This window comes from Tachysurus fulvidraco, chromosome 7 (genome assembly GCF_022655615.1).
Source record: "Tachysurus fulvidraco isolate hzauxx_2018 chromosome 7, HZAU_PFXX_2.0, whole genome shotgun sequence".
Taxonomy (NCBI): Eukaryota; Metazoa; Chordata; class Actinopteri; order Siluriformes; family Bagridae; genus Tachysurus; species Tachysurus fulvidraco.
The window spans coordinates 2950748-2975156 of record NC_062524.1 but is presented as its reverse complement, the minus strand read 5'-3'; the positions used below and the strand labels follow the sequence as shown (position 1 = coordinate 2975156).

At 41.2% G+C, this 24409-nt stretch overlaps 2 protein-coding genes and 1 long non-coding RNA gene across 3 annotated transcripts; 2 read left to right on the top strand and 1 right to left on the bottom strand.

Annotated features, from left to right (window-relative positions):
- The first annotated feature begins 815 nt into the window (after positions 1-815).
- On the top strand, positions 816-1485 carry LOC125145086. The gene is made up of 3 exons (XR_007143402.1): positions 816-947; positions 1213-1377; positions 1466-1485. It is a non-coding gene; the product is annotated as an uncharacterized LOC125145086 (long non-coding RNA).
- Positions 1486-2930: 1445 nt separating this feature from the next.
- On the top strand, positions 2931-4802 carry LOC125145174. The gene is made up of 4 exons (XM_047816084.1): positions 2931-3164; positions 3665-3825; positions 3935-4385; positions 4517-4802. The coding sequence occupies exons 1-4, from the start codon at positions 2931-2933 to the stop codon at positions 4556-4558; spliced, it is 888 nt and encodes a 295-aa protein (XP_047672040.1). The 3' UTR covers positions 4559-4802.
- Positions 4803-22455: 17653 nt separating this feature from the next.
- LOC125145081 (regakine-1-like) lies at positions 22456-23421 on the bottom strand. The gene is made up of 3 exons (XM_047815673.1): positions 23329-23421; positions 22874-23000; positions 22456-22736 (listed from the first exon to the last, which is right to left on the bottom strand). Exons 1-3 carry the CDS (start codon positions 23390-23392, stop codon positions 22664-22666), a joined length of 264 nt encoding a protein of 87 aa, XP_047671629.1. The 5' UTR covers positions 23393-23421; the 3' UTR covers positions 22456-22663.
- Between the last annotated feature and the right edge of the window lie 988 nt (positions 23422-24409).

The following is a 24409-nucleotide window of genomic DNA, read 5'->3' as shown; positions in this document are numbered from 1 at the left end:
ATAATAATAATAATAATAAAGACTGGTAATAAAAATATTCTCTATGTTTATATTTAACCTTTTGCACTATTTTATTACACTTTATTAAGCATTTCTTACATTTCCTTTCATTTTGCACCTTAAATGTTAAGAGATAATAGTTAAGTGTTCATTGTGACTTTAGACTTATGTTTACATTATAATTATTTGAGTTTTCCTGGTTGTTGACATTTCTGTCTTAATAACTGAAGGGATTCTGATCAGAGAAAGGATAAGTTTAAAATAAAAATGTTTAAATGTAATATGTTTAAATGTAGTCCTTATTTTAAATTGGTCATTAAAAAAATATCAATAATTATCGATAACGACCGATATGAAACACTGATATCGTGATACAGTTTTCAGTCATATTGCCCAGCCCTAACTTTGATCATACATGAAAAACTTAAAAAAGAAATAATTTTTTATTTTATTTGAACAAAAACAACATGGTAAATGGTCAATGGGGGCAGTGGTGTCTCAAGTGGTTATGAAAGATCAGGGGGTTCAAGCCCCAGCACTGCCAAGCTGCCACTGTTGGGCCCTTGAGCAAGGCCCTTAACCCTCCCTGCTCCAGAGACGCTGTGTCATAGCTTGCCCTGTGCGCTGACCCCAACCTCCTCAGTTGGGATATGTGAAAAATGTAACGTATATGTGGCGATAATAAAGGCTTCCATGCCCCCGATTCAATTCATTAAAGCAAATCAGGTTTATTAATCAAGTTAAATAAATTGCACTGCATATATTGAACTCTTATTCCTCATTGTTAACTTTCTCTTCCCCAGATTTGAATCATGATGAATATTATCACCATCAACTTGTTTTGTCAACTCATTTCCTCTGGAAATGGTTACACTTATCCAGTGTCCCCTAACATATCGTCTGCTGTTCTTCAAGACCCGGACTGTGAGAAAGCCTGGTACTGGAAGGTGAGACCACATGAAAACCTTCTGCAAGTTCAGCAGCAGTGCAGCAAAGTCCTGAGTAGGACTGACCAATGTGACCAAATAATACTGTCATAAATCTTCACAAGTTTATTACTTTATAAACTCTTGAAATATTGAAAGATGGTGCAGATGATTTATATTTACAGATGGTCCAGTAAAGACACATTGCATGATGTATTTATTCATACATAGTGAGTGAGAAGGGAAACGATGCTACAATCTGTTAATATATGAATGCTGTGATTAGGCTCCAGGTATCGAATCGGCGTTGGAGTATTTGTCAGATGGACATGGACTTCATGTAAACCAAAGTAAACACCCGCTGGTTGTTGATGTGAGCGAGAAAAACATCACAATCACTGAATGCGTCGAGCTTCGCCATAACATCACGTGTCATGGATCGAATCAAAAGGTTTATATTTTTATTTCTGCTTCTATAAGGTTTCAAATTCTGTTTCTTTTAAGAATGATTTAGTCATTACTATCTTTATATTTTGCAGTTTCGACACCTTTACCAAGGTATGTAATATCTCTGTTTGTTCAAGTGTGTGCGAGTCTGTGTCACACGACTGTGCACACGACTGTGTGTGTGTGAGTGTGTGTGTGTGTGTGTGTGTGTGTGTGTGTGTGTCCGTCCACTGTCTCTCCGTGTGTGTACATTTTTATCTACATTTAAGTGTGTCTGAGCCCCGGACACTATCTCTTAAGAGAAATACTATTCCAAAGTTTAGGAGCTAAATATGAAAACACTCTACCACCTTTAGTAGATTTTAATATTCTTAGAACTACCAGAAGTCCTGAGTTTTTTTTATCACAGTGAGCGTGAAGGATTGTAAGGCAAGGCAAGGCACATTTATTTGTATAGCACATTTCATACACAGAGGTCATTCAAAGTGCTTTACATAGAAATTAGAAAACAATTTATGAGAGAAAAAAAATACGTAAAAATAAGACAAACGATAAAATCCTAATAAAAACAAAGAACAATTAAAGAAAATAAATGTAATTTTAATAAAAACAGTTTAAAATGTGTTGAAAAGAATAAAACAGGAGTAAATTGTAGCATGTTAGAAGACTAGTTAGATAAACCATTAAGAGTCTTGTATGTACTGTAAGTAGCAGCAGGTTGTAAGTGCCAGTGTAGAGATGATAATTGGGATTATATGATGATAATTTCTCAACCAGGTAAGAACTCTGGCAGCTGCATCTTGGACTAACTGTAGGCTATTTATTAAAGATGCAGGACAACCAACTAGTAATGCATTACAATAATCTGGAGGTCATGAATGCATGAACTAGCTTCTCATCCGATACAGATAGGATTTTCAGATAGGATGAGAAATGTGCAGCAATCAGAGCAACCGGTAAACCTTTTGTGTTACTGACGTATTAACTGTGTGTCTTTGTGTGCTTTGCTTTTTGTTTTAAGTCACTGACCACAATGCTACCAACTTCACCATCACTGCCAACACCACCAACATCATCACCACCACCAAGATGAACCCCATCACCATTGCGCTCTCCATCACCATAGCGATCCCCATCACCATCACGATCCCCATCCCCATTGCGATCCCCATCACCATCACGATCCCCATCACCATCACGATCCCCATCACCGTCGAGATCCCCATCACCATCACAATCCCCATCACCTTCGCGATCCCCATCAGCATCGCGATCACCATCACCATCACGATCCCCATCACCATCACAATCCCCATCACCATCACAATCCCCATCACCTTCGCGATCCCCATCAGCATCGCAATCTCCATCAGCATCGCAATCGCCATCACCATCACGATCCCCATCCGCATCGCGACCTCCTTCACCATCGCGATCCCCATCAGCATCGCGATCCAGATCACCATCGCGATCCCCATCACCATTGCGATCCCCATCACCATCGCGATCCCCATCACCATTGCGATCCCCATCAGCATCGTGATCTCCATCACCATCATGATCCCCATCAGCATCGCGATCGCCATCACCATCACGATCCCCATCACCATCACGATCCCCATCACCATCACGATCCCCATCAGCATTGCGATCTCCATCAGCATCGCGATCGCCATCACCATCACGATCCCCATCCGCATCGCAACCCCCTTCACCATCGCGATCCCCATCAGCATCGCGATCCAGATCAACATCGCGATCCCCATCACCATCGCGATCCCCATCACCATCGCGATCCCCATCACCATCACAATCCCCATCACCATCTCCATCCCCATCACCATCACAATCCCCATCAGCATCGCGATCTCCATCAGCATCGCGATCGCCATCACCATCACGATCCCCATCCGCATCACGACCCCCTTTACAATCGCGATCCCCATCAGCATCGCGATCCCCATCAGCATCGCGATCCAGATCACCATCGCGATCCCCATCACTATCGCGATCCCCATCACCATCACAATCCCCATCACCATCACAATCCCCATCACCATCACGATCCCCATCAGCATCGCGATCCCCATCAGCATCGCGATCCAGATCACCATCGCGATCCCCATCACCATCGCGATCCCCATCACCATCACAATCCCCATCACCATCACAATCCCCATCACCATCACGATCCCCATCAGCATCGCGATCTCCATCAGCATCGCGATCGCCATCACCATCACGATCCCCATCCGCATCGCGACCCCCTTCACCATCGCGATCCCCATCAGCATCGCGATCCAGATCACCATCGCGATCCCCATCACCATCGCGATCCCCATCACCATCGCGATCCCCATCACCATCACAATCCCCATCACCATATCCATCCCCATCACCATCACAATCCCCATCACCATCACGATCCCCATCAGCATCGCGATCCCCATCAGCATCGCGATCCAGATCACCATCGCGATCCCCATCACCATCGCGATCCCCATCACCATCACAATCCCCATCACCATCACAATCCCCATCACCATCACGATCCCCATCAGCATCGCGATCTCCATCAGCATCGCGATCGCCATCACCATCACGATCCCCATCCGCATCGCGACCCCCTTCACCATCGCGATCCCCATCAGCATCGCGATCCAGATCACCATCGCGATCCCCATCACCATCGCGATCCCCATCACCATCGCGATCCCCATCACCATCACAATCCCCATCACCATATCCATCCCCATCACCATCACAATCCCCATCACCATCACGATCCCCATCAGCATCGCGATCTCCATCAGCATCGCAATCGCCATCACCATCACGATCCCCATCCGCATCACGACCCCCTTCACCATCGCGATCCCCATCAGCATCGCGATCCAGATCTCCATCGCGATCCCCATCACCATCGCGATCCCCATCACCATCGCGATCCCCATCATCATCATCACCATCATCATCATTGGGATTGGAGTCCTGATCTGGCAACACAGACGGGTAAATCCGCATCACCTTTATAGCTAACTGAAGGAACTTGTAATACTTTACTCTGCTGTCTGATGCTAATGTTAGATGGCCGGGTTTATTTGGCGATTAACAAATAGTTCTGTTCTTCTTTGTGGTGATAGGAGGAGAACACCAGTCTGGAGGATATTGAGAGGCTGCTGTAAACAAAAAGAAGAACAAAATAACAAGTGAGTGAAACTTAAACTGCAGGACCTTTACACACTACAGCTGCTTTCACACATGTTTTATTTTGATGTTTATTTCTCCCAGAAACGTGTGGAGCTGAAGCACCTTTTGTGTTACTAATAAAAATAAAATTCTGGATGTTACTGAGACAGATAAAAACTGTAGGAAGAAAGTGGAACATGTTCGTTTATTTATTTAAATCACCATTTAAAGTCTCTCTGTATGGACACATGTTTTTATTCCTCCTGTTCATGTTAAGATTTGGGTCATCACATGACACGTTTTGCTCGATTGGTGTTTTTATCGTTGTCTAGAGTTACTCGTTAATGATCACAGCTCAGCGTACTTCCTGCTGTTGTTTGCTCTGACTTTTGCAGTGTTAATGATAGAACAACATGTGTGTGTAGAGTTTAGATGTTTTATCTTTATTTATTGTACTTCTTTACCGTTTTTTATCCATCAGGGAGGATTTTCCAGAGCTTTCTGTCATTCAGTGAGGATTACGGTTCAGCTTCAGTGCCTCTGTCCTTCCTTCTTGTCTTTTCCCTCATTGCATTTTTCTGCACTTTTTTAAAAATCTTTTTTCAGATATTAAGTAGATAAAACAATAGATTTCAATCCAAAGTGCAATGTTTTTATACAAATCTGTTAATAATCTTACAATGCACTTTTCAGACTTTGTAGCAATTTTTTGAAGCTCATAATTCTGTTAGAAAACATCACTGATTAAAAAAGGGTGAAAACTGCATTTTATACAAGTTTTGGTCAAGTAACTACAGTATTTTTAAATTGTCCCTTAATCTTGTACTGTTAATTAAAATCCAAATATCTGTATTCTATAACTTTATAGAATTATAATTCCTGTTCTCTTCTAATAGGAATAAGAGATTATTATAGAGATTATTTTGATATTTAAAGAATTTTTTTTGTTAATATTCCTTCACAATATATTATGCTGGCATTAAGGATTTATTTATTTATTTATTCATTTACAAATAAAGGAGCAGGTTTAATCTCTGAAGATATCATTAACGTGCTGGTGATGTTTTAATCCAAACAAATAGAATTTATAGTCTGGAAATCTGAATTTCTTTTTAGAATCATTTTCACTGAGTAGTGGTGATGTTTTTAGCACAATTATGATCAGTAATTTTAAGCTTTCATCAAGCAGCAAGTGAACATATTTTGCTTCTTTCTTTCCTCTGGCTGGCTGGACTGTGTGTAATGTAATTATGACCAAACTGTAATCTGTCCCTTTACTCTTGTATTTTTATCGTCTTTTTAAATAAAAAAAAACAAACCCATCCTGGTTGATTGTCTTTCTTTTATAGATGTAAGTTGATACTGTGAATGTTTATGAAATGTTTCATGTCCTGGATGCAAGTGCAGTGTTCATCTTCTAGTGATTGGATTCTGATTGGTCAGGAGGTGTTGATTAATTTAGTGCAGCTACAAAACTCCAATCAGTTTTCATTTCTTAGGTCTTAATCTTAGTTACTCAATTTTGTATAAAATGAGATAAAATTGTACACTCTGGATAAACGCACCTGCCTACTGCTGTAAAGGTAAATTCAGCACCAGAGTTAATCTCCAAAAGAGCTGCCTTCCAGAAAAAATCACTCCAGTGAATTACATTATGGGTTACATACTGTACCTTGTAGGAACCCCAGGAATGGCATTTCAGTAGTATTTTTATAAGAAGAACATGTACAATATCATATAACATTCAGGAAATAAAACTAATATATCATTAAAGGTGAAATATTTTTGTAAGGCTGAATTAAAGTCAAAACCTTTTAAACCAGTGAGTGTTTAAAATGAAAATACTCTAAGGCCCTATAGTGGCTCTTTCCCATGTTAGTAATCAAAGAGGGAAACAAATGTAGGTTTTAAATGACATTTCCACAAATGTTTTCTAGAATTGTCTGCTGATGTTTTTTCACAAGATCAGTTCATCTAGTTACATCTCACCCATGTGTATAGTGAATGAAAACCTCAACTCCCAGAATATGGATTATAAAATCAGATTAGATAAATCATGACTAGCTAAAGACACTTAAGCTCATCTTTGTGTTCTGTACAGTGTGTCTTTTATGCCTCAGGGACTTTCTGAATGCTGTAAAATCAGTGTTATGCAATAATTGTGTTTTATCTGGTGTTTTTTTTTTTTAAATAACAATTTACCCTCAAAATGAGAGCTTTTTATTATATATATGAGTATGTGTGTGTATATATTATATATACTGTGTATGCGGTTCTTTGTGCATTCAATGGTTTTGGAAATGTTCTCCATTTTATTTATTCCACCTGTTTAAATATATATAACAAAATGTATATAGTCTTATAAACATTATTACTAAAGTATAAATACTTACTATTTGTAAGTAGTTTCAGACTTGTAAGAAGTTTCAGACTTATAAGATGGTTTCTTATAAATACCTTTAATGATGTTTATGAAGAGATCTATTATTAATATAAATAAAAAAACAGCAGCATGATATCTCTATCACTGACTTTAAACAGCTTCATGTTGTTTCTAGAAAGTCAGAGTATTTGCGCATGAGCCTGATTTGATTCAGGAGTATAATCTGAAAAAATGCCCAACTCCTCGAGAGAGGCTGGACTCTCTACTACTCTGGAGTTGCCCGTGGTGAGAGGCGGCGGGCTGGTGTGGGCTTGCTCATAGCCCCCCAGCTCAGCAGCCATGTGTTGGAGTTCACCCCGGTGAACAAGAGGGTCGGTTCCCTGCGCCTTCAGGTCGGGGAGAGGTCTCTCACTGTTATTTGTGCTTATGGGCCAAATGACATTGTAGAGTACCCGACCCTTCTTGGCGTCTCTGGGAAGGAAAAAAAATGCTAGAAAGTGCCGCGACCGGGGACTCTGTCATTCCACTGGGGGACTTCAACGTTCACGTGGGCAGCGACAGTGACACCTGGAGGGGCGTGATTGGAAGGAACGGCCCCCCCAACCTGAACCCGAGTGTGTTCTGTTATTGGACTTCTGTGCTAGTCACAGTTTGTCCATAATGAACACCATGTTCAAGCATAAGGGTGTCCATCAGTACACATGGCACCAGGACACCCTAGGTCAGAAGTCGATGATCAACTTTGTGGTTGTTTCATCTGACCTCCATCCAGAGGGGCGGAGCTGTCAACTGATCACCACCTGGTGGTGAGTTGGATCTAGTGGCAGGGGAGGAAGTTGGACAGACTTGGCAGACCCAAACGTACTGTGAGGGTATGCTGGGAATGTTTGGCAGAGTCTCCGGTCAGAGAGATCTTCAACTCACCTCCGGCAGAGTCCGAGTGGACCATGTTCTCCACCTCCGACCGCCAGAGCTGCGGCCGTAATGTCTCCGGTGCCTGTCGGGGCGGCAATCTCCGAACCCGGTGGTGGACCCCGGAAGTAAGGGATGCCTTCAAGCTGAAGAAGGAGTCCTATCGAGCCTGGTTGGCTCAGGGGACTCCGGAGGCAGCTGATAGGTACCAGAGGGCCAAGCGAGCTTCAGCCCGGGTGGTTGCAGATCTGGGAGGAGTTCGGTGAGGCCATGGAGAAGGACTATCGGTTGGCCTTGAAGAAATTCTGGCAAACCGTCCAGCGTCTCAGGAGGGGGAAGCAGTGCCCTGCGCACACTGTTTAAAGTGTTAGTGGGAATCTGCTGACTTCAACTGGTGACATCCTCGGACGGTGGAAGGAGAACTTCGATGATCTCCTCAACCCCACCAACATGTCTTCCACTGAGGAAGCAAAGGCAGAGGGCTCGGTTGTGAACTCGTCGATCCCCCAAGCTGAGGTCACTGAGGTAGTTGAGAAGCTCCTCGGTGGCAAGGCACCGGGGGTGGATGAGATCCGCCCTGAGTACCTTAAGTCTCTGGATGTTGTGGGGCTGTCTTGGTTGACACGCTTCTGCGACATCGTGTGGCGGTTGGAGACAGTGCCTATGGACTGGCAGACTGGGGTGGTGGTCCCTCTGTTTAAGAAGGGGGAGGGTGTATTCCAACTACAGGGGGATCACACTCCTCAGCCTCCTCGGAAAAGTCTATGCCAGGGTACTGGAGAGGAGAATTCGGCCGATAGTCGAACCTCAGATTCAGGAGGAACAATGTGGGTTTTGTCCCAGTCATGGAACACTGGACTATCTCTATACCCTCACCAGGTTGCTGGAGGGTTCATGGGAGTTTGCCAAACCAGTCCACATGTGCTTTGTGGATCTGGAGAAGGCATTGACTGTGTCCCTCGTGGTGACCTGTGGGGGGTGCTCTGGGAGTATGGGGTCCGGGGCCCTCTGCTAAGGGCTGTCTGGTCCCTATATGCCCGGAGCAGGAGTTTGGATCGCATTGCCGACAGTAAGTCAGACTTGTTCCCGGTGCATGTTGGACTCCGGCAGGGCCGCCCTTTGTCAATGGTCCTGTTCATTATTTATATGGACAGGATTTCTAGGCGCAGTCGGGGGCCAGAGGGAGTCTGGTTTGGGGACCATGGGATTTTGTCTCTGCTTTTTGCAGATGATGTTGTCCTGTTGGCTTCTTCAAATCAGAACCTTCAGCGTGCACTGGGACGGTTTGCAGCCGAGTGTGAAGCGGCGGGGTGTGTCATCCGGAAAAGGGTGGCTTGCCCCCTTCAGGTTGGTGGAGAGCTCCTGCCTCAAGTGGAGGAGTTTAAGTATCTTGAGGTCTTGTTCACGAGTGAGAGCGGGAGATCAACAGGCGGATCGGTGTATCTTCTGCAGTGATACGGTCGATATACCGGTCTGTTGTGGTGAAGAAAGAGCTGAGTCGCAAGGCAAAGCTCTCTATTTACCAGTCGATCTACATTCCTACCCTCACCTATTGTCATGAGCTTTGGGTCATGAACAAAAGGACAAGATCCCGGATACAGGCGGCCGAAATGAGTTTCCTCCGCAGGGTGGCTGGGCGCACCCTTAGAGATAGGGTGAGGAGCTCGGTCACTCGGGAGGAGCTCAGAGTAGAGCCGCTGCTCCTCCACATCGAGAGGAGTCAGCTGAGGTGGCATGGGCATCTGTTCTGGATGCCTCGTGGACGCCTCCGTGGGGAGGCGTTCCGGGCATGTCCAACCGAGAGGAGGCCCCGGGGAAGACCTAGGACACCTGGAGGGACTATGTCTCTCGACTAGCCTGGGATCGCCTCGGTATTCTCCGGGAAGTGCTGGAGGAAGTGTCTGGGGAGAGGGAAGTCTGGGTAGCTTTGCACTGCTGCCCCAACAACCCGACCCCGGATAAGCGGTAGAAAATGGATGGATGGATGAATGGATGATTACATTGGTTATACAGACCAGGTTTAAGCCTGAATACTGATCCAAGGTCTCAGTTTAACATTTTAGTTCCTTCCTGATCTCTGGCTTGGGATAGTAGGTTAGTATATTACAGGCTCTATTATGAAACTCTTTATGTGTAAGTGGCATTATTTAATTGTGTGAGGAATTATAAATGAAATGATATTTTTGCTTGTTTTATCTCTCTGTGAACTGCATTTAATCGTAAATTCTTTTTCTCTCCAGTGACCAATAAGACGAAGTCTTCTAGAGTTTACACAGAATGGTGTGAGAAATAACAGTTTGAGCAGACGATATAAATATCAATATATTCAATTTAATATAATGTAAATTTTATATATAATATAATGTATTATTCACATTATGTTGATTGTTGTAGTTTATAGTTTTTCCTCACATCTAAAAACCACTTGATCTTTAAGTGTTTTATCGATAGAAACGTGAGAATCAACTCTAAAAATCTGAAATGCAATTTTCAGAATTGTCCACCAGAGGGCGACGAAGGCTTTAAATCTATAATGCAGTTTGATTTAAATTGTCCAGCAGTTGGCGCCAGGACACCATTTCTGAAAAAGTCTATGTTGGTCTTAAGACGTGTAATTGTTTTATGATGATGATGATGATGATGATGATGATGATGATGATGATGATGATGATGATGATGATGATGATGAAGATGATGATGATGATGATTATTATTATTATTATTATTATTATTATTATTATTATTATTATTATTAATAGTAGTAGTAGCAGTAGTAGTAGTAGTAGTAGTAGTGGTGGTGGTAGTAGTAGTAGTAGTAGTAGTAGTAGTAGTAGTATTAGATTTCAGAATTTGTGAATAATTTTTTATTTTTTTTATTTAACTTTGATGCATGTGATGGAGTGTTGTCTTGCATAAAAATCAAAGTCTTCTTGAAATATGCAGACTTTTTCCTGTACCACTGCTTGAAGGAAGTGTCTTCTAAAAATTGTCAGTAGGTCTGAGAGTTGACTTTTAGTCCATTTTTAACCCCAAACAGGTCCAACTATCTCATCTTTAAAAATACCTGCCGATACCAGTACCGGACCTCCACCCCACCCCCATTCTTGACGTTTCAACTTATGTGTCTTGTTCAGATGTATCTTACCCTGGCCATGTCTCTGAGAAATGAACACCTCATACTTCTTGATACTCCAGGTAGGTTGCAGTTGTGGAATATGGCAGCATTGGAGGATAATGGGTTCCTGGTAGCGTCATGTTTGATTCTTCTTTGGCGAAACATATCTTTGGCGGTTAATTACATTTCTTGCGACCCTGTTGACTATTTGCAACAAAACGTTTGGTGGTTCTGTGATCACGCACTTAGATAATTTAAGAGTGCTGCATCCCTCTGAAAAACTTTTTACAATTTTTTACTTTTTAGAGTCAGTTAAATCTCTTTTTCTTTTTCGGCCCATTTTTCCAGAGGGAAAGAATCTGCCTAATAATTATGCACACCTTTATATAGGGTGTTGATCACCTTAGGTCACACCCTCCCTCGTTACACAAATACACCACCTGATATGCATTAAATCCAATATGCATTCAAGTTTATACAGCTTGGAGTTGGAAATTATAAAATGATGATATGGTCAAAATAATCACTTGCCTAATAATTGTGCACACAGTGTATGTATGTATATATATATATATATATATATATATATATATATATATATATATATATATATATATATATATATATAGGTTCTTTTAGCCATTAATGATTCTGTTTAAAGTGATTCCACTGAGAAACTTTTGTGAATGAATGTCAGCTCTTCATTGTGCTTCAGACTAAACTAATTAATACACATTAGAAAATGTGAGAAATTCCTACTGCACCCTAACAGACAATAATCTAAGCAATATTACTAGCTGCCATAGTTCCTGGGTAGCACAACAAATAGAATCCAAAATCATTTTCTTATCACATTCTCGAGGGAGATTTTGTGTCTATTTATAAAGGAAATGTATTAATTTATGTTAAAATGTCAGCTTTACTTTTTCAAAGGTAAAATAAAATGTAGTAAAGTGTTATATTGTGTTCTGAGATCTATCAGAAAGGATTTATGCTTTGTTTTGGTCATTAGGTTGTGAAACACAACACATTTAGGCCTTAATACTGTTGAGAGCCTCTTGTCTTTTGTCCTGTCTTTTGTCTCTTTTTCCAGCACTGTCTTTTGTATTTTGTCCTGCACTGTCTTTTGTCCTGCACTGTCTTTTTTCATGCACTGTCTTTTGTTCTGCACTGTCATTTCTGTCTTTTGTCCTGCACTGTTTTTTCTGTCTTTCTGTCTTTTGTCCTGCACTGTTTTTCTGTCTTGTTCATCTTGTCCTGTGGTGTTTGCACCAGGTTGCAAAGTTGAACTTTATTAATCTAGGACTAACTTACTGTCTTTAACTTTGTTTTGTTTGGATCCTGGGGAAGTCATGGCCTAATGGTCAGAGAGTCTGACTCCTAACCCTAAGGTTGTGGGTTCGAGTCTCGGGCCTGCCCTTGAGCAAGGCACTGAAACCCCCCCCCCCCCCCTGCTCCCCAGGAGCCGCAGCATAGGTGCCTATGATTGGTGCCTAAACCTTGTATTGCTTTTTAACTCGGATATAACCAGTACAGCTCGTTCATAACCCGTACGACTGGCTCATAACATTATGAGTGGTTCATAGCGTATTCATAACCTGGATAGGACCAGGTTATGGATGATTGGTTCATAACATGTTCTTAAAATGGTTATAACCAGAACAGTTAGTTCATAACCTCTGTAATTGGTTCATAACCCCTTAAACTGATACGCGGTAACTTGACTGGTTCATAACTCATCTCGCTGCTGTAGATACCTGCCCAGTTGATGAATGACCAGTCCATCTGACAAGTTCATCTCTTGACACATCTTAGGTCATAGCTTATTAAACTTCTATACACTGAGGTTCATAAGTTCATATAGAATCCAGAATTGTACCATATTTGGCGAGTAGCGTCTATCCATTACTCGTATTGCAGAAGCATTTCTGTCCTCCAAAGCCTCACGTCCACCTCATCATGACGGTCAGAATATTGTGTGTGAACATATTAATGATGCTAATGCAGTAATCACGCTCATTTTATGTCTGAACTATTTCCATGATCAGCCTGATTTTTGATGAGTGTCATTCTGTAGACTGACGTTTTGTAAAATCGCCACATGACAAGTTTGTCCACTAAAGTCAGGTTTAATTCTAACCAGAGAACTTAGTGCAAGGTAACAGTAGTAGTGCTACAGCAGCGCAGAACAGACATGTTGACTACTACACAGAACTTTTCTCATACTTGCATTGCTGATGATGTCATCAACCTTATTTATCGCTGCAGGCGGAGAAGCGAGCGGAGTGCTGTGTGGAGAACACTCCGCCCCACTGAGGCGGTGCCACCAGCCGCCAATCTACCTAAACAACTCTGAACACGCAGCCAAACCCACGGTGAGTGCAGAACGGAGAGACAGAGGCATCAGTAGATGTAGTAGATGTGATCCTACAATTGCTTTCTAATCTCTACGATTGGTTCATAAACCATGTGATTGACTCATAAGATGTAGAACTGTAGGAAAGTCTTTACGGCAAACCCAATCATGCAAATTATGAACAAGCCAAAGAGGTTATGAACCAATTGTACAGATTAGGAAGCAACTGTGGGACTATTTACTGATGCCTCTCTCTCTTTAACTCTATCATTGGTTCCTAACCCAGACTATTAATTCAGAACCTTCTGTGTGTTTGGTTAATAACTTTACAACGCAATCGTTTTAGAACCCATACAGTGGGTCCATAACTCATATCATTAGTTCCTAACCTATATGACCCCCGGGATTGACTTGTACACAGTATATAGGTTTTTATCGTCTCTACAGTTAGTTTATATCCTGCCCGGGTGGATGTCTCCTCAGCCTGAGCGTCAGTGCTGTGTTGGAGAAAGCAGTTATTATACCTGCTGTAGCTGCTCCTCTGTCACAGATTATAACGCAGCAGAATTTGTGAAGACATGTTTTAACGTGTGTGTGTGTGTGCGTGTGTGTGTGTGCGTGTGTGCGTGTGTGTGTGTGTGTGTGTGTGTGTGTGTGTGTGTGTGTGTGTGTGTGTGTGTGTGTGTGTGTGTGTGTGTGTGTGGGCACAGGTCTTCTTATGTTTAGTCTGTTTGAAGGAAATGGATAAAAATTTAGGTCTGAGAAAGAGCTTTAATGTTGTGAACCTCGCTGTCCTTGTTATGCACAGCACACCTCTTTCCTGTTGGTAATCACCCGGTCTATTTAAGCTCACTCAGAACTCTTTCGTGTTGCGAGGTATTGTTGGCACTGTCTTCATACTGAGCGTTTATTCTGTTCTGTCTGTGTCCCTGTTTTTGACCTTGCTTGTTTTTCGTGTTTGTGAACGTTTGCTGCCTGCCCTGAACTACGCCTGGATTATTGACTTCTGCTCTTGGATTTCCTGTGATGTTGTTATTTGCCTGATGTGTGACCCTTGCCTGTCTTGGATTTTGCCTAATAAACCAGCATTTGGATCTAACCTGTTTCACGTCGTGACAGTCCTATTACACAAACACACAAATACACACACAGACTGATACACACACACACACACACAGACAGAAATACACACACACAGAGCGACAGATATACACACACACAGACAGATACACACACACACTTACACAGAGACAAATACACACACATTCACACAAAGACAGATACACACACTCTCACACACTCACACAGAGACAGATACACACACACTCACACAGAGACAGATACACACACACTCACACAGAGACAGATATCTACACACACTCACACAGAGACAGATACACACACACTCACACAGAGACAGATACACACACACACACACACACACACACACACAGTGGGTTTTAAGTAATAAACACATTTAGAGACATTTGGAGATAACAAGTGTCTGCTGTAAGTGCTACTTGTCTTATTGACTTACACGGCTGAGTGAAAACAGGACTAGCGCTGATCTGTAGCTGTGTTTGTATTTAAAACCTCTTTGTTTTTTCCAGGAGGAAAACTACGAGCAAGTAAACCATGGTGAGTGTTTTTACTGTACCTCATCCTCGTTCTAATCAGTCTTTAAGTATAGCTCCTCGCGCTCTCTTCTCTATCTCTCTATCGATCTCTCTCTCTCTCTCTCTCTCTCTCTCTCTCTCTCCTGGTTAATCTCTCTCTCTCTCTCTCTCTCTCTCTCTCTCTCTCTCTCTCTCTCTCTCTCTCTCTCTCTCTCTCTCTCTCTCTGTAGCTCTAACACCAGCACATGATGCACATAAGATAACGGTGGCTCTGCTACATGCTCTCTGAGAAACACTGCGTCTTATTCATCAGACCTGCGTGCAGTAAAACGTTATCTTAAAATAGTTGAGACAGATTTCATTCACAGTGTTAATATTCATCAGGTTTTATAGTGGATCTGTATAATAAAGCTCATCTGCTACGTTTATGGAGACAGTCCACAAAAAGAGGGCTTTATTCAGGGGGGTAGTCTGCCAACATAATGGCAGGCGAATAATAAGAGTACATTAGTGATGTGTATAAAAGAGAGATGTTGGTTATTTGCCTGGAGGCTGTGATCTCCTGTGGTAGTGACATCTGTGTGGTCTGTAGGTAAGTGAGTGTTGTCTCCTCCAGGCTTCACTGTATTTAAAGCTGCACATCTGGAGCACAGGGTTGATCGTGGTACTGGGATTAGAGCCACTTAATCACAGCGAGTGTGCGTTTGTGTATTTGTGTGCAGATCAGTCACAGGATTTCGAAGCCCCTGAGGAAGAGCCTCAGCAGCAGCAGAAGAGGAAGAGCAGAAACAGGCCTCTCTGGTGCCTCCTCTGGCCGAAGAAACCCTCCTGGTGGAAAATCCAGCTCATCCTGGGCTGAGCTCGCTCACTGATCTCTCTCTCTCTCTCTCTCTCTCTCTCTCTCTCTCACCTCCCTCTCTCCTCTCTCTCTCTCTCTCTCTCTCTTTTTTTAAAGATTCCACTCCCTCTCTCTCTTCACTCTCTCTCTCTCTCTCTCATCATGTGAGCCATGGGATGATTTTTTTTTCTTTGTCCACTACCACATGTCTGTATATTGTTTTTCTATTGCAAAAAAAAAAGAAATAAAATGAAAATGAAAGAAAGAAAGCTGGTTGGCAGAAGCACTTTATGTAAAAAGCTCCATTTCAGCCCATCGTGAAGAGCGCAGGCCGTGCGGGGGGAAGCATGGGAGGCAAGTAAGGACAAGATTCGTCACGCTAAATTCTAAAGACAAATAAAGATTGATATGAATTTCACTGCCATCTGCTGGTGTTTGTGTACTAAAACATTTCATTATTACACATCATGCTTTTATAAATTACAGATTAAGTCTTATAACATCATGTTTATTAAAGATCTCATGATGACATCATTAATAAAACATTATAAAAGCAAAAGGCTATATAAAGTTTTTAACACTCCAAAAGTGTATTATTTCTCTTACACAACTATTGTTTCAAAGATTACAAAGATTACAAAATAATGAACAATAAATCTGAATCACTTTTTTCCAAAAGAAGCACAATTTCATTGATCACATCGAATCAGTACGACTTTCAAGCTCTATAGTGTGAGTCGACTCCCAAACGGCTCTTTATTGTTTCAATAAGACTTTGCAAATTTTCGAAAAGAGTTTATTTTAATTTACTTTAATATGACTCTATAACTCGCTAAAGCTCTACGTGTATTGAGCTTAATTTCTAATTAAATCGATTCATTAACAAAAACACTACCAGTATGTGAGTCGATTCTCAACAAGAGCTGATTCGATTAATCGATCCGTTGCAAACGACTCATCAACAGGTGATGTATGAAACTCTTTATGCGTAAGTGGCATTATTAAATTGGGTGAGGATTCATAAATGAAGTGTTGTCCCTTTCATGAGTGGGTCTTTTAAATTATATTTTGCTTGTTTTTTCCCTGCATTTAATCGTAAATCCCTTTTCACCCCAGTGAGTCGGCTCACTGAGCTCGGATCAACAATAAGAAAAAAATCTTTCACACACAACAGTCTTCTGGAGTTTATACAGAATGGTGCGAATAACAAAAATAATCCTTTGAGCAATATGTTGATTCTTGTAGTTTATAGATTTTCCTCACATCTAAAAACACCACTTGATCTTTAAGGGTTTATCGATAGAAACGTGAGAATCAACTATAAATCACAAGTTAAAAAAGTGGCTGTAAATCTGAAATGCAATTGGCAGAATTGTCCACCAGAGGGCGACGATGGCTATAAATCTGTAATGCAGTTTGATTTAAATTGTCCAGCAGATGGCGCCAGTACACCATGACTGAAAAAAGTCTCTGCGTTGCTGGTCTCAAGACAAATAATAATTGTATTATTATTATTGTTATTAGTAGTAGTAGTAGTAGTAATAGTAGTAGAGTGAATATTTTTTAATAATTGTCCGTGACCATTCTCTGCTGAAAATACTTGAAAAGGTTGTGTCTGTTCAACTAAGCTCCTTCTTACAGGAGAACAATATCCTCGAAGCTTTTCAGTTAAGTTTCAGGCCCCATCCATAGCACAGAAACTGCACTTGTGAAAATCACAAACGACTTGTTCTTAGCTTCGGAGCAAGACTGTATGTCACTATTAGTTCTACTTGACCTTAGTGCTGCATTTGACACTATAGATCACAACATTCTTCTAGATTGCTTACAAAATTACACAGGTATTCATGGACAGGCTTTAAGTTGGTTTAGATCCTACCTGTCTGACCGATACCATTTTGTAGAATTAAATGGAGAATCCTCCAGTTTACTACCAGTTAATTATGGGGTCCCTCAAGGATCAGTTCTAGGACCTCTGCTTTTCTCAATATACATGCTTCCATAGGGAACATTATTAGAAGACATGGGATTAGTTTCCACTGTTATGCTGATGATACATTTATATATCTCATCAAAACCAGTTGAAATAGCCACAGTGTCCAAATTAACTCAATGCCTTAGAGAGATAAAAGACTGGATGAGCTGCAACTTTCTGTTGTTAAACTCAGATAAGACAGAAATACTACCAAAAAACCAGTGCACAGAAACTCTCACAATTTAACTCCCATTTAGAGGGATGTACTGTTACTAGTAGCTCAACAGTGAAAGACCTGGGTGTTATATTAGACAGCAACTTGTCTTTTGAAAATCGTATCACCCATACTACCAAAACAGCCTTCTTCCACCTTAGAAATATCGCCAAGCTGAGAAACATCCTGTCTGTATCTGATGCTGAGAAGCTAGTTCATGCCTTCATGACCTCTAGACTGGACTATTGTAATGCATTACTAGGTGGTTGTCCTGTATCTTTAATAAATAGGCTACAGTTAGTCCAAAATGCAGCTGCCAGAGTTCTCACTAGGACAAGAAAGTATGACCATATAACCCAAATTTTATCATCTCTACACTGGCTACCTGTTAAGTTTAGAACTGATTACAAACTGCTGCTACTTGTGTACAAGGCTCTTAATGGTTTAGCTCCCATGTATCTAACTAGTCTTCTAACACATTACAACACAATTCTACCCATCCCGAGGCATCCAGACATTGTACCAGCTCCGATCATCTTCCGTGCGATGAAGATTTTGGACCTCCACTGAGATGAGGCTGACTCTATGAAAATCCTGAGACATCTACAGATCTACCAGCTCCAGTTGGACTATATGATACCAAGAGGAGATCTGAACTCCATGTGACCTTTACACCAATTAAACATTTGTTTGACTGTATATTTGTAATCACACCCTCTAGTGTCACCCATATGAGGATGAGGTCCCCCTTTGAGTCTGGTTCCTCTCAAGGTTTCTTCCTTACCAATTTAAGGGAGTTTTCCTTGCCACTGCTGCCTGAGTCACCTCAGACTTGCTCATTGGGAATAAATACACATACATACATACATACATACATACATACATACATACATACATACATACATACATACATACATACACACTGAACTATATACTGTATATCTTGAATTTTTACTATATTAATTCTCTATATTTCTCTTTATGTTTACCTTCTGTTCTATGTTTATGTTCTGTAAAGCGCTATACAAATAAACTTGAATTGAATCGAATTGAACATCGACGGATCATCTGTAGAGATCGTCTAGAGCATCAAATTTCTTGGTGTTCATGTATAACTTCACCTGGTCCCTCAACACCAGCTCCATCACCAAGAAAGCCCAGCAGCATCTCTACTTCTAATGAAGGCTGAGAAAGGCACATCTCCCTCCCTCCACCACATCTCCAGTATTTACACTGAACATACAGTATTTACACTAAACATACAGTATTTACCCTGAACATACAGTATTTACCCTGAACATACAGTATTTATACAGTATTACACTGAACATACAGTATTTACCCTGAACATACAGTATTTATACAGAATTTACACTGAACATACAGTATTTACCCTGAACATACAGTATTTATACAGTATTTACCCTGAACATACAGTATTATACACTCTTTCTTCCCTTCCTGATACTGAGTCTTCTTCTTCACTACCCTTGGACTCAGCCACAGATACTTTCCTCTCATCTCTTTCCTCAACTATGGACTTCCTCTGCCCTATGTTCACTAAACCCAAGAAAACTTCTTGTTCTGCTCCTTGGCTTTCAGATGTGCTGCGCAACAATCGAAGAGAGCTTGATGCAGATCTTGATTTTACCGAACACTTCTTGTCAAGTTCTCCTCAGATGTGACTTCTGCCAAGACTTGCTTCTACAAGGAAAAGCTTGAAGCTTCCTCATATGACCCTCGGAAATTCCACAACATCATCTCTTCTCTGCTGATGATACACAACTTATCTTCTCTTTCCCACCCTCAGATGCCACAGCTTCTGACCGGATCTCAGCATGTCTGGCAGAAATTTCATCATGGATGACTGCTCATCAGTTAAAGCTCAATCCTAGCAAAACTGAACTGCTGTTCATCCCAGGTGATTCATCCCCAGGTCATGATCTTGCTATATCCTTGCACAAAGATCTGATCTCCCCTTCAGCCACAGCTCGCAAACCTTGGGGTAACCATTGACAATCAACTGTCCTTTTCCTCTCATGTTGCTAATGTGACTCGCTCATGTCGGTTTCTTCTCTACAACATTAGAAGGATTCTGCCATTTTGTCCACACAGACTGCTCAGGTACTTGTTCAGTCTCTTGTCATTTCTAGACTGGATTACTGCAATGCACTGCTGGCAGGTCTACCTATGAACGCAATCCTTCCTCTGCAAATGATCCAAAATGCAGCTGCCCGGCAGCGCTGCTGCGATCCCTCCACTGGCTTCCTCTTACCTCAAAGCCCTCATCATTCCTCGCACTGCACCCTGCAACCTCCGATCTACCAGCACTGCTCGACTGGTTCCACCATCTCTCAGGGTAAGAGGCAAGTATACTACAAGACTCTTCTCTGTTCTGGCACCAAGGTGGTGGAATGAACTTCCCCTAGAGGTCCGGACAGCTGGGTCAATGAATATGTTCAAGCTGCGATTGAAGACCTACTTATTCAGGAAACACTTCAACTAGCACTTCTTACCTTATATTTTGCATTAAAAACAAAAAGAAAGACACTTTTTCACTCCATCCGGGGTGTATCCTGCCTCGATGCCCGATGACGCCTGAGGTAGCTCTGATAAGCGGTAGGAAATGAGTGAGTGAGTGAGTGACACTTTTTCATTGTAACTTTGAACAAATGTTTTAAACTCTTTGTATCTTAAGTATGTAACCTAGTGAACCAGCATTAATGTATTCAATGTTAGAGATTTAAGCACTTATGTACGTCACTCTGGATAAGGGAGTCTGCCAAATGCTGTAAATGCCCTCACTCTGCTCGCACTTCCTGATTGAGCTGACGTAGGAGAAGTGAGTGAACCTGCACTTCCTGTGCAGGTTCACTCACTTCTCCTACGTCAGCTCACTCTTTCTCCTCCCCAAGTTCACTCACGCCTCCTCCCCTCACTCTGTCCATGCACCTACAATTTAAAGGGTTCTTCTCTGTGCTCGTATCTTGATGTGCAGAGTTTTATTCTCCTGTCCATTGAGCTAAGGTCAGTAACATTTTATCTACTAAATAATTTACATTATATAGACATTATATCCATATTCTGAAGTACAGAATGTTTAGTATCAGATGTTTTAATGTTGTTTGGTGTTACATGATTCCACCTTATTTAGTGTCTGAGTGGAACATGTCTAGGTCTTTGTGTGTTTGTATTAAACTGACTCCTATGTTCCAGTTTAATAGTAGTTTAGAGAGCAAAGCAAAACTGCCTCTGATTGTTTCTTGTTTCTCCACGTGTTTTGTTCTGTGTTACATACCAGCCTTTGTATTAGCTTTAATAACACAAGACCTAACTGTACTAGTTCTATTCAGGCACCGGTGGGGATACAGCATACTGATAGATTTACAGGAAACACAAATCATATTTAAAAGAGAAGTGAATAAATAATAATCAAATAAATACTATCAGAACAAATGATAAAGTACGTATTAGAATGCGACTGCTTTATGATTGACACAGATTTTATTAATACACGTTTATAATTGTGTGGTTAAGGTGTTGATCTACCAATCAGAAGGTTGTGAGTTCTATCCCAGGTTTTTTGGGCTCCTGAACAAGGCCCTTAAAACATTTAAGAGGGGACTTCTGTAACTATCTCCCAAAAGTCAGAATATCACTGGATCAGTACATTTTAAATCTACATACATAAATGCACATTTCTATGCAAGAATCGTGATGTTTCTGCCCTTTTTTGCTTATAATTTATTTGTTTGTTTTAATGTATTTGGTCGCTACTTTGTTTTTATTATTTTTGTTATTCTGTACTTGTTTATTTATTAGCTTCGCTTATGGTTTATTATTTATTTAAATGTAGTTGGCTGTTCTGTACATTATGCACAGATTTTCCACAGTTCATATTTCCTCTGAACTTCATATTTCTTCCACAAAAAAAAATCCCTCCGTCACGTGATTTACTGGTGTTAAACGAGGCGATACTGGGTTTGAAACAAGCAGTTACAATGCTAGGGGACGGACACACTCTCTCTCTCTCTCTCTCTCTCTCTCACACACACACACACACACACACACACACACACACACACACACACACACACACCACGTCACGTGACAGACGGTTGCGCGTAACACCTTTGTCAGACGCCATCTGTCAGGCAGTTTCTGACATGGTGGACATAATCACGACAACAATGACGGATATGTCGGTACACGATAACAGGGTAGTGGGGTTACTCTGTGGATTCTACACCTGATGAGGAAAACCAAATGAAATGTAAAGTTAAAGAGGAAAAAACAAGCTGCGCAGTGATTCAGGAGGATAATCTCTCTTCAAGGTAATTAATCATATGTGTTGCTGTTTTAGAGCAAATAAACATCTAAAAACGTAATTTATTAGTGGGATGGTTCAAGGCTGCACGTATTGTTATAATACATTGCGGTTATTAATCCAGACAACGTTTATCAGGCACTTATTGGTTGACAAATGCGGTGAAGAAATGGCTAAGCTTAAACTTTAGTAAATAAGTGTGTGTTTCTGTGTGTATGTGTGTGATTGTGTGCATGCGTGCATTCATGTGTGTGTGTGTGTGTGTGTGTGTGTGTGTGTGTGTGTGTGTGTGTGTGTGTGTGTGTGTGTGTGAGTGTGTGTGTGTTAATGTATCTGTTTGTTGCAGTGTGATTTGAGCTGCAGCCTTAAGGTGTAATGCGTTGTCCATTGATGATGACTTCACGAACACACAGATTGGGATATTTAGGAGTAGTAACACTGAAACACACAAAAACACAGACAGACACACACACACACACACACATCAGTACAATTTCCTCTACTCTCATCTCATTTAGAAATCATTTTTTGATATAATAAATCATGTAATAAAACAGTGATTGTCAGATACTCACATGAAACCTTTCTGTGGACAGTGTGAGCCTGTCGGATTAACCTGCAGGATTTGTTTGGGAGGAATTTTTCCAATGAAGTAGCTGAAACAGCAAGGCTCGACTTCTCCCATAACTTTCATAGCTTCTACTGAGTGAGAGACAGATCAGGTTTTTCAGTCCAATTTAATCAAAACACAATAAAATGCACATCAGAAAAATGAATTAATCCTTCAGTTAATGATTACAAATAATCTAAATGTGTGATAAAATTCCCAGTGAATGTAGGTGTGTATACATCAAATCTATCTCAATACATTGTGTGTGTGTGTGTGTGTGTGTGTGTGTGTGTGTGTGTGTGTGTGTGTGTGTGTGTGTGTGTGTGTGTGTGTGTGTGTGTGTGTATACAAACTATTTTTAGCTCTACTATATAATTAATTGTATCTTATTGTTCATAAAAAACTGTGTAATAAACTCACAGTTAGCATCTGAGTAGAGCGCCATGATCAGGACGAAGCCCAGGACCAGAAACACACGATTCATGTTGATGTTCTCAGCAGGTGAGTGATGCTCTGATCTCTTTTCTCTCTCTACAACCTAATTTGATTAAATCTTTCCTACTAACAGCAGATTTGGCTCCTCCTCTATACATCTACATGAATCCCTTCATTTCACCGCATCAGTGACTGTGCTAAAGATCTAGAACATACATAGATTTCCCTATACGATCTCTAACTCAAGCTATGACACACATCACCCCCATCTTATCGTCACTGCATTGTCTCCCATGCAGTCAAGTTTCACATTGACTATAAAATACTGTTATTAACCTATAAAGCATTTAATGGTCTCGCGCCACAGTACCTGAGTTATTTTTTGTTTTGTTTTCTATGATCTGTCATGCCTACTTTGATCAAAAGGTGCAGGATATTTGGTAGTATCTCAAGTACAAAAGTCTCCAGCAGGAGGCAGAGCTTTTTCTTACAGAACCCCACAGTTATGGAACAGACTTCAATTAGTGTTTGGGACTCAGACACAGTCTCAGTGTTTAAGTCCAGGCTAAAAACACATTTGTTTAGTTTAGCTTTTTATGAATAGATTCCATAGGTAAAGGAGCAGATCTGGGGGGGTTCATGGGCATTGAGTGTTTGGTGAACTGGGGTGTCTGGATGTTGTCTCCTTACCATCCTCACAATTTGCGCAGGTTTGCAGACTATGGAGCGGTGGGACGCTTTACATCCCAGGAAGCCCTCATGTCTGTGCCACCTTCTGGTTCTAGCCTTTTAGTTATAATGTCATAGCTAGTATTATCCGAGTCTCTGTCTGCACTTTATACATAATTTACATTGTCCATCACCTGATTACAGTCATACCTAACAACCCCCCCCCCCCTCCTCTCTCTACCAAAAACTCTCCTACAAATGGCTAAAAAATGATCAGCAACCAATTCCCAGTTTGTCATTAACTCACTAAGCACTGTATTGCTTTCCATATGGTTGCGATTTGAACTCACAATCTTCCTTAAAATCTTTTAACGTTTTATTTTTAGACATTTTCTCA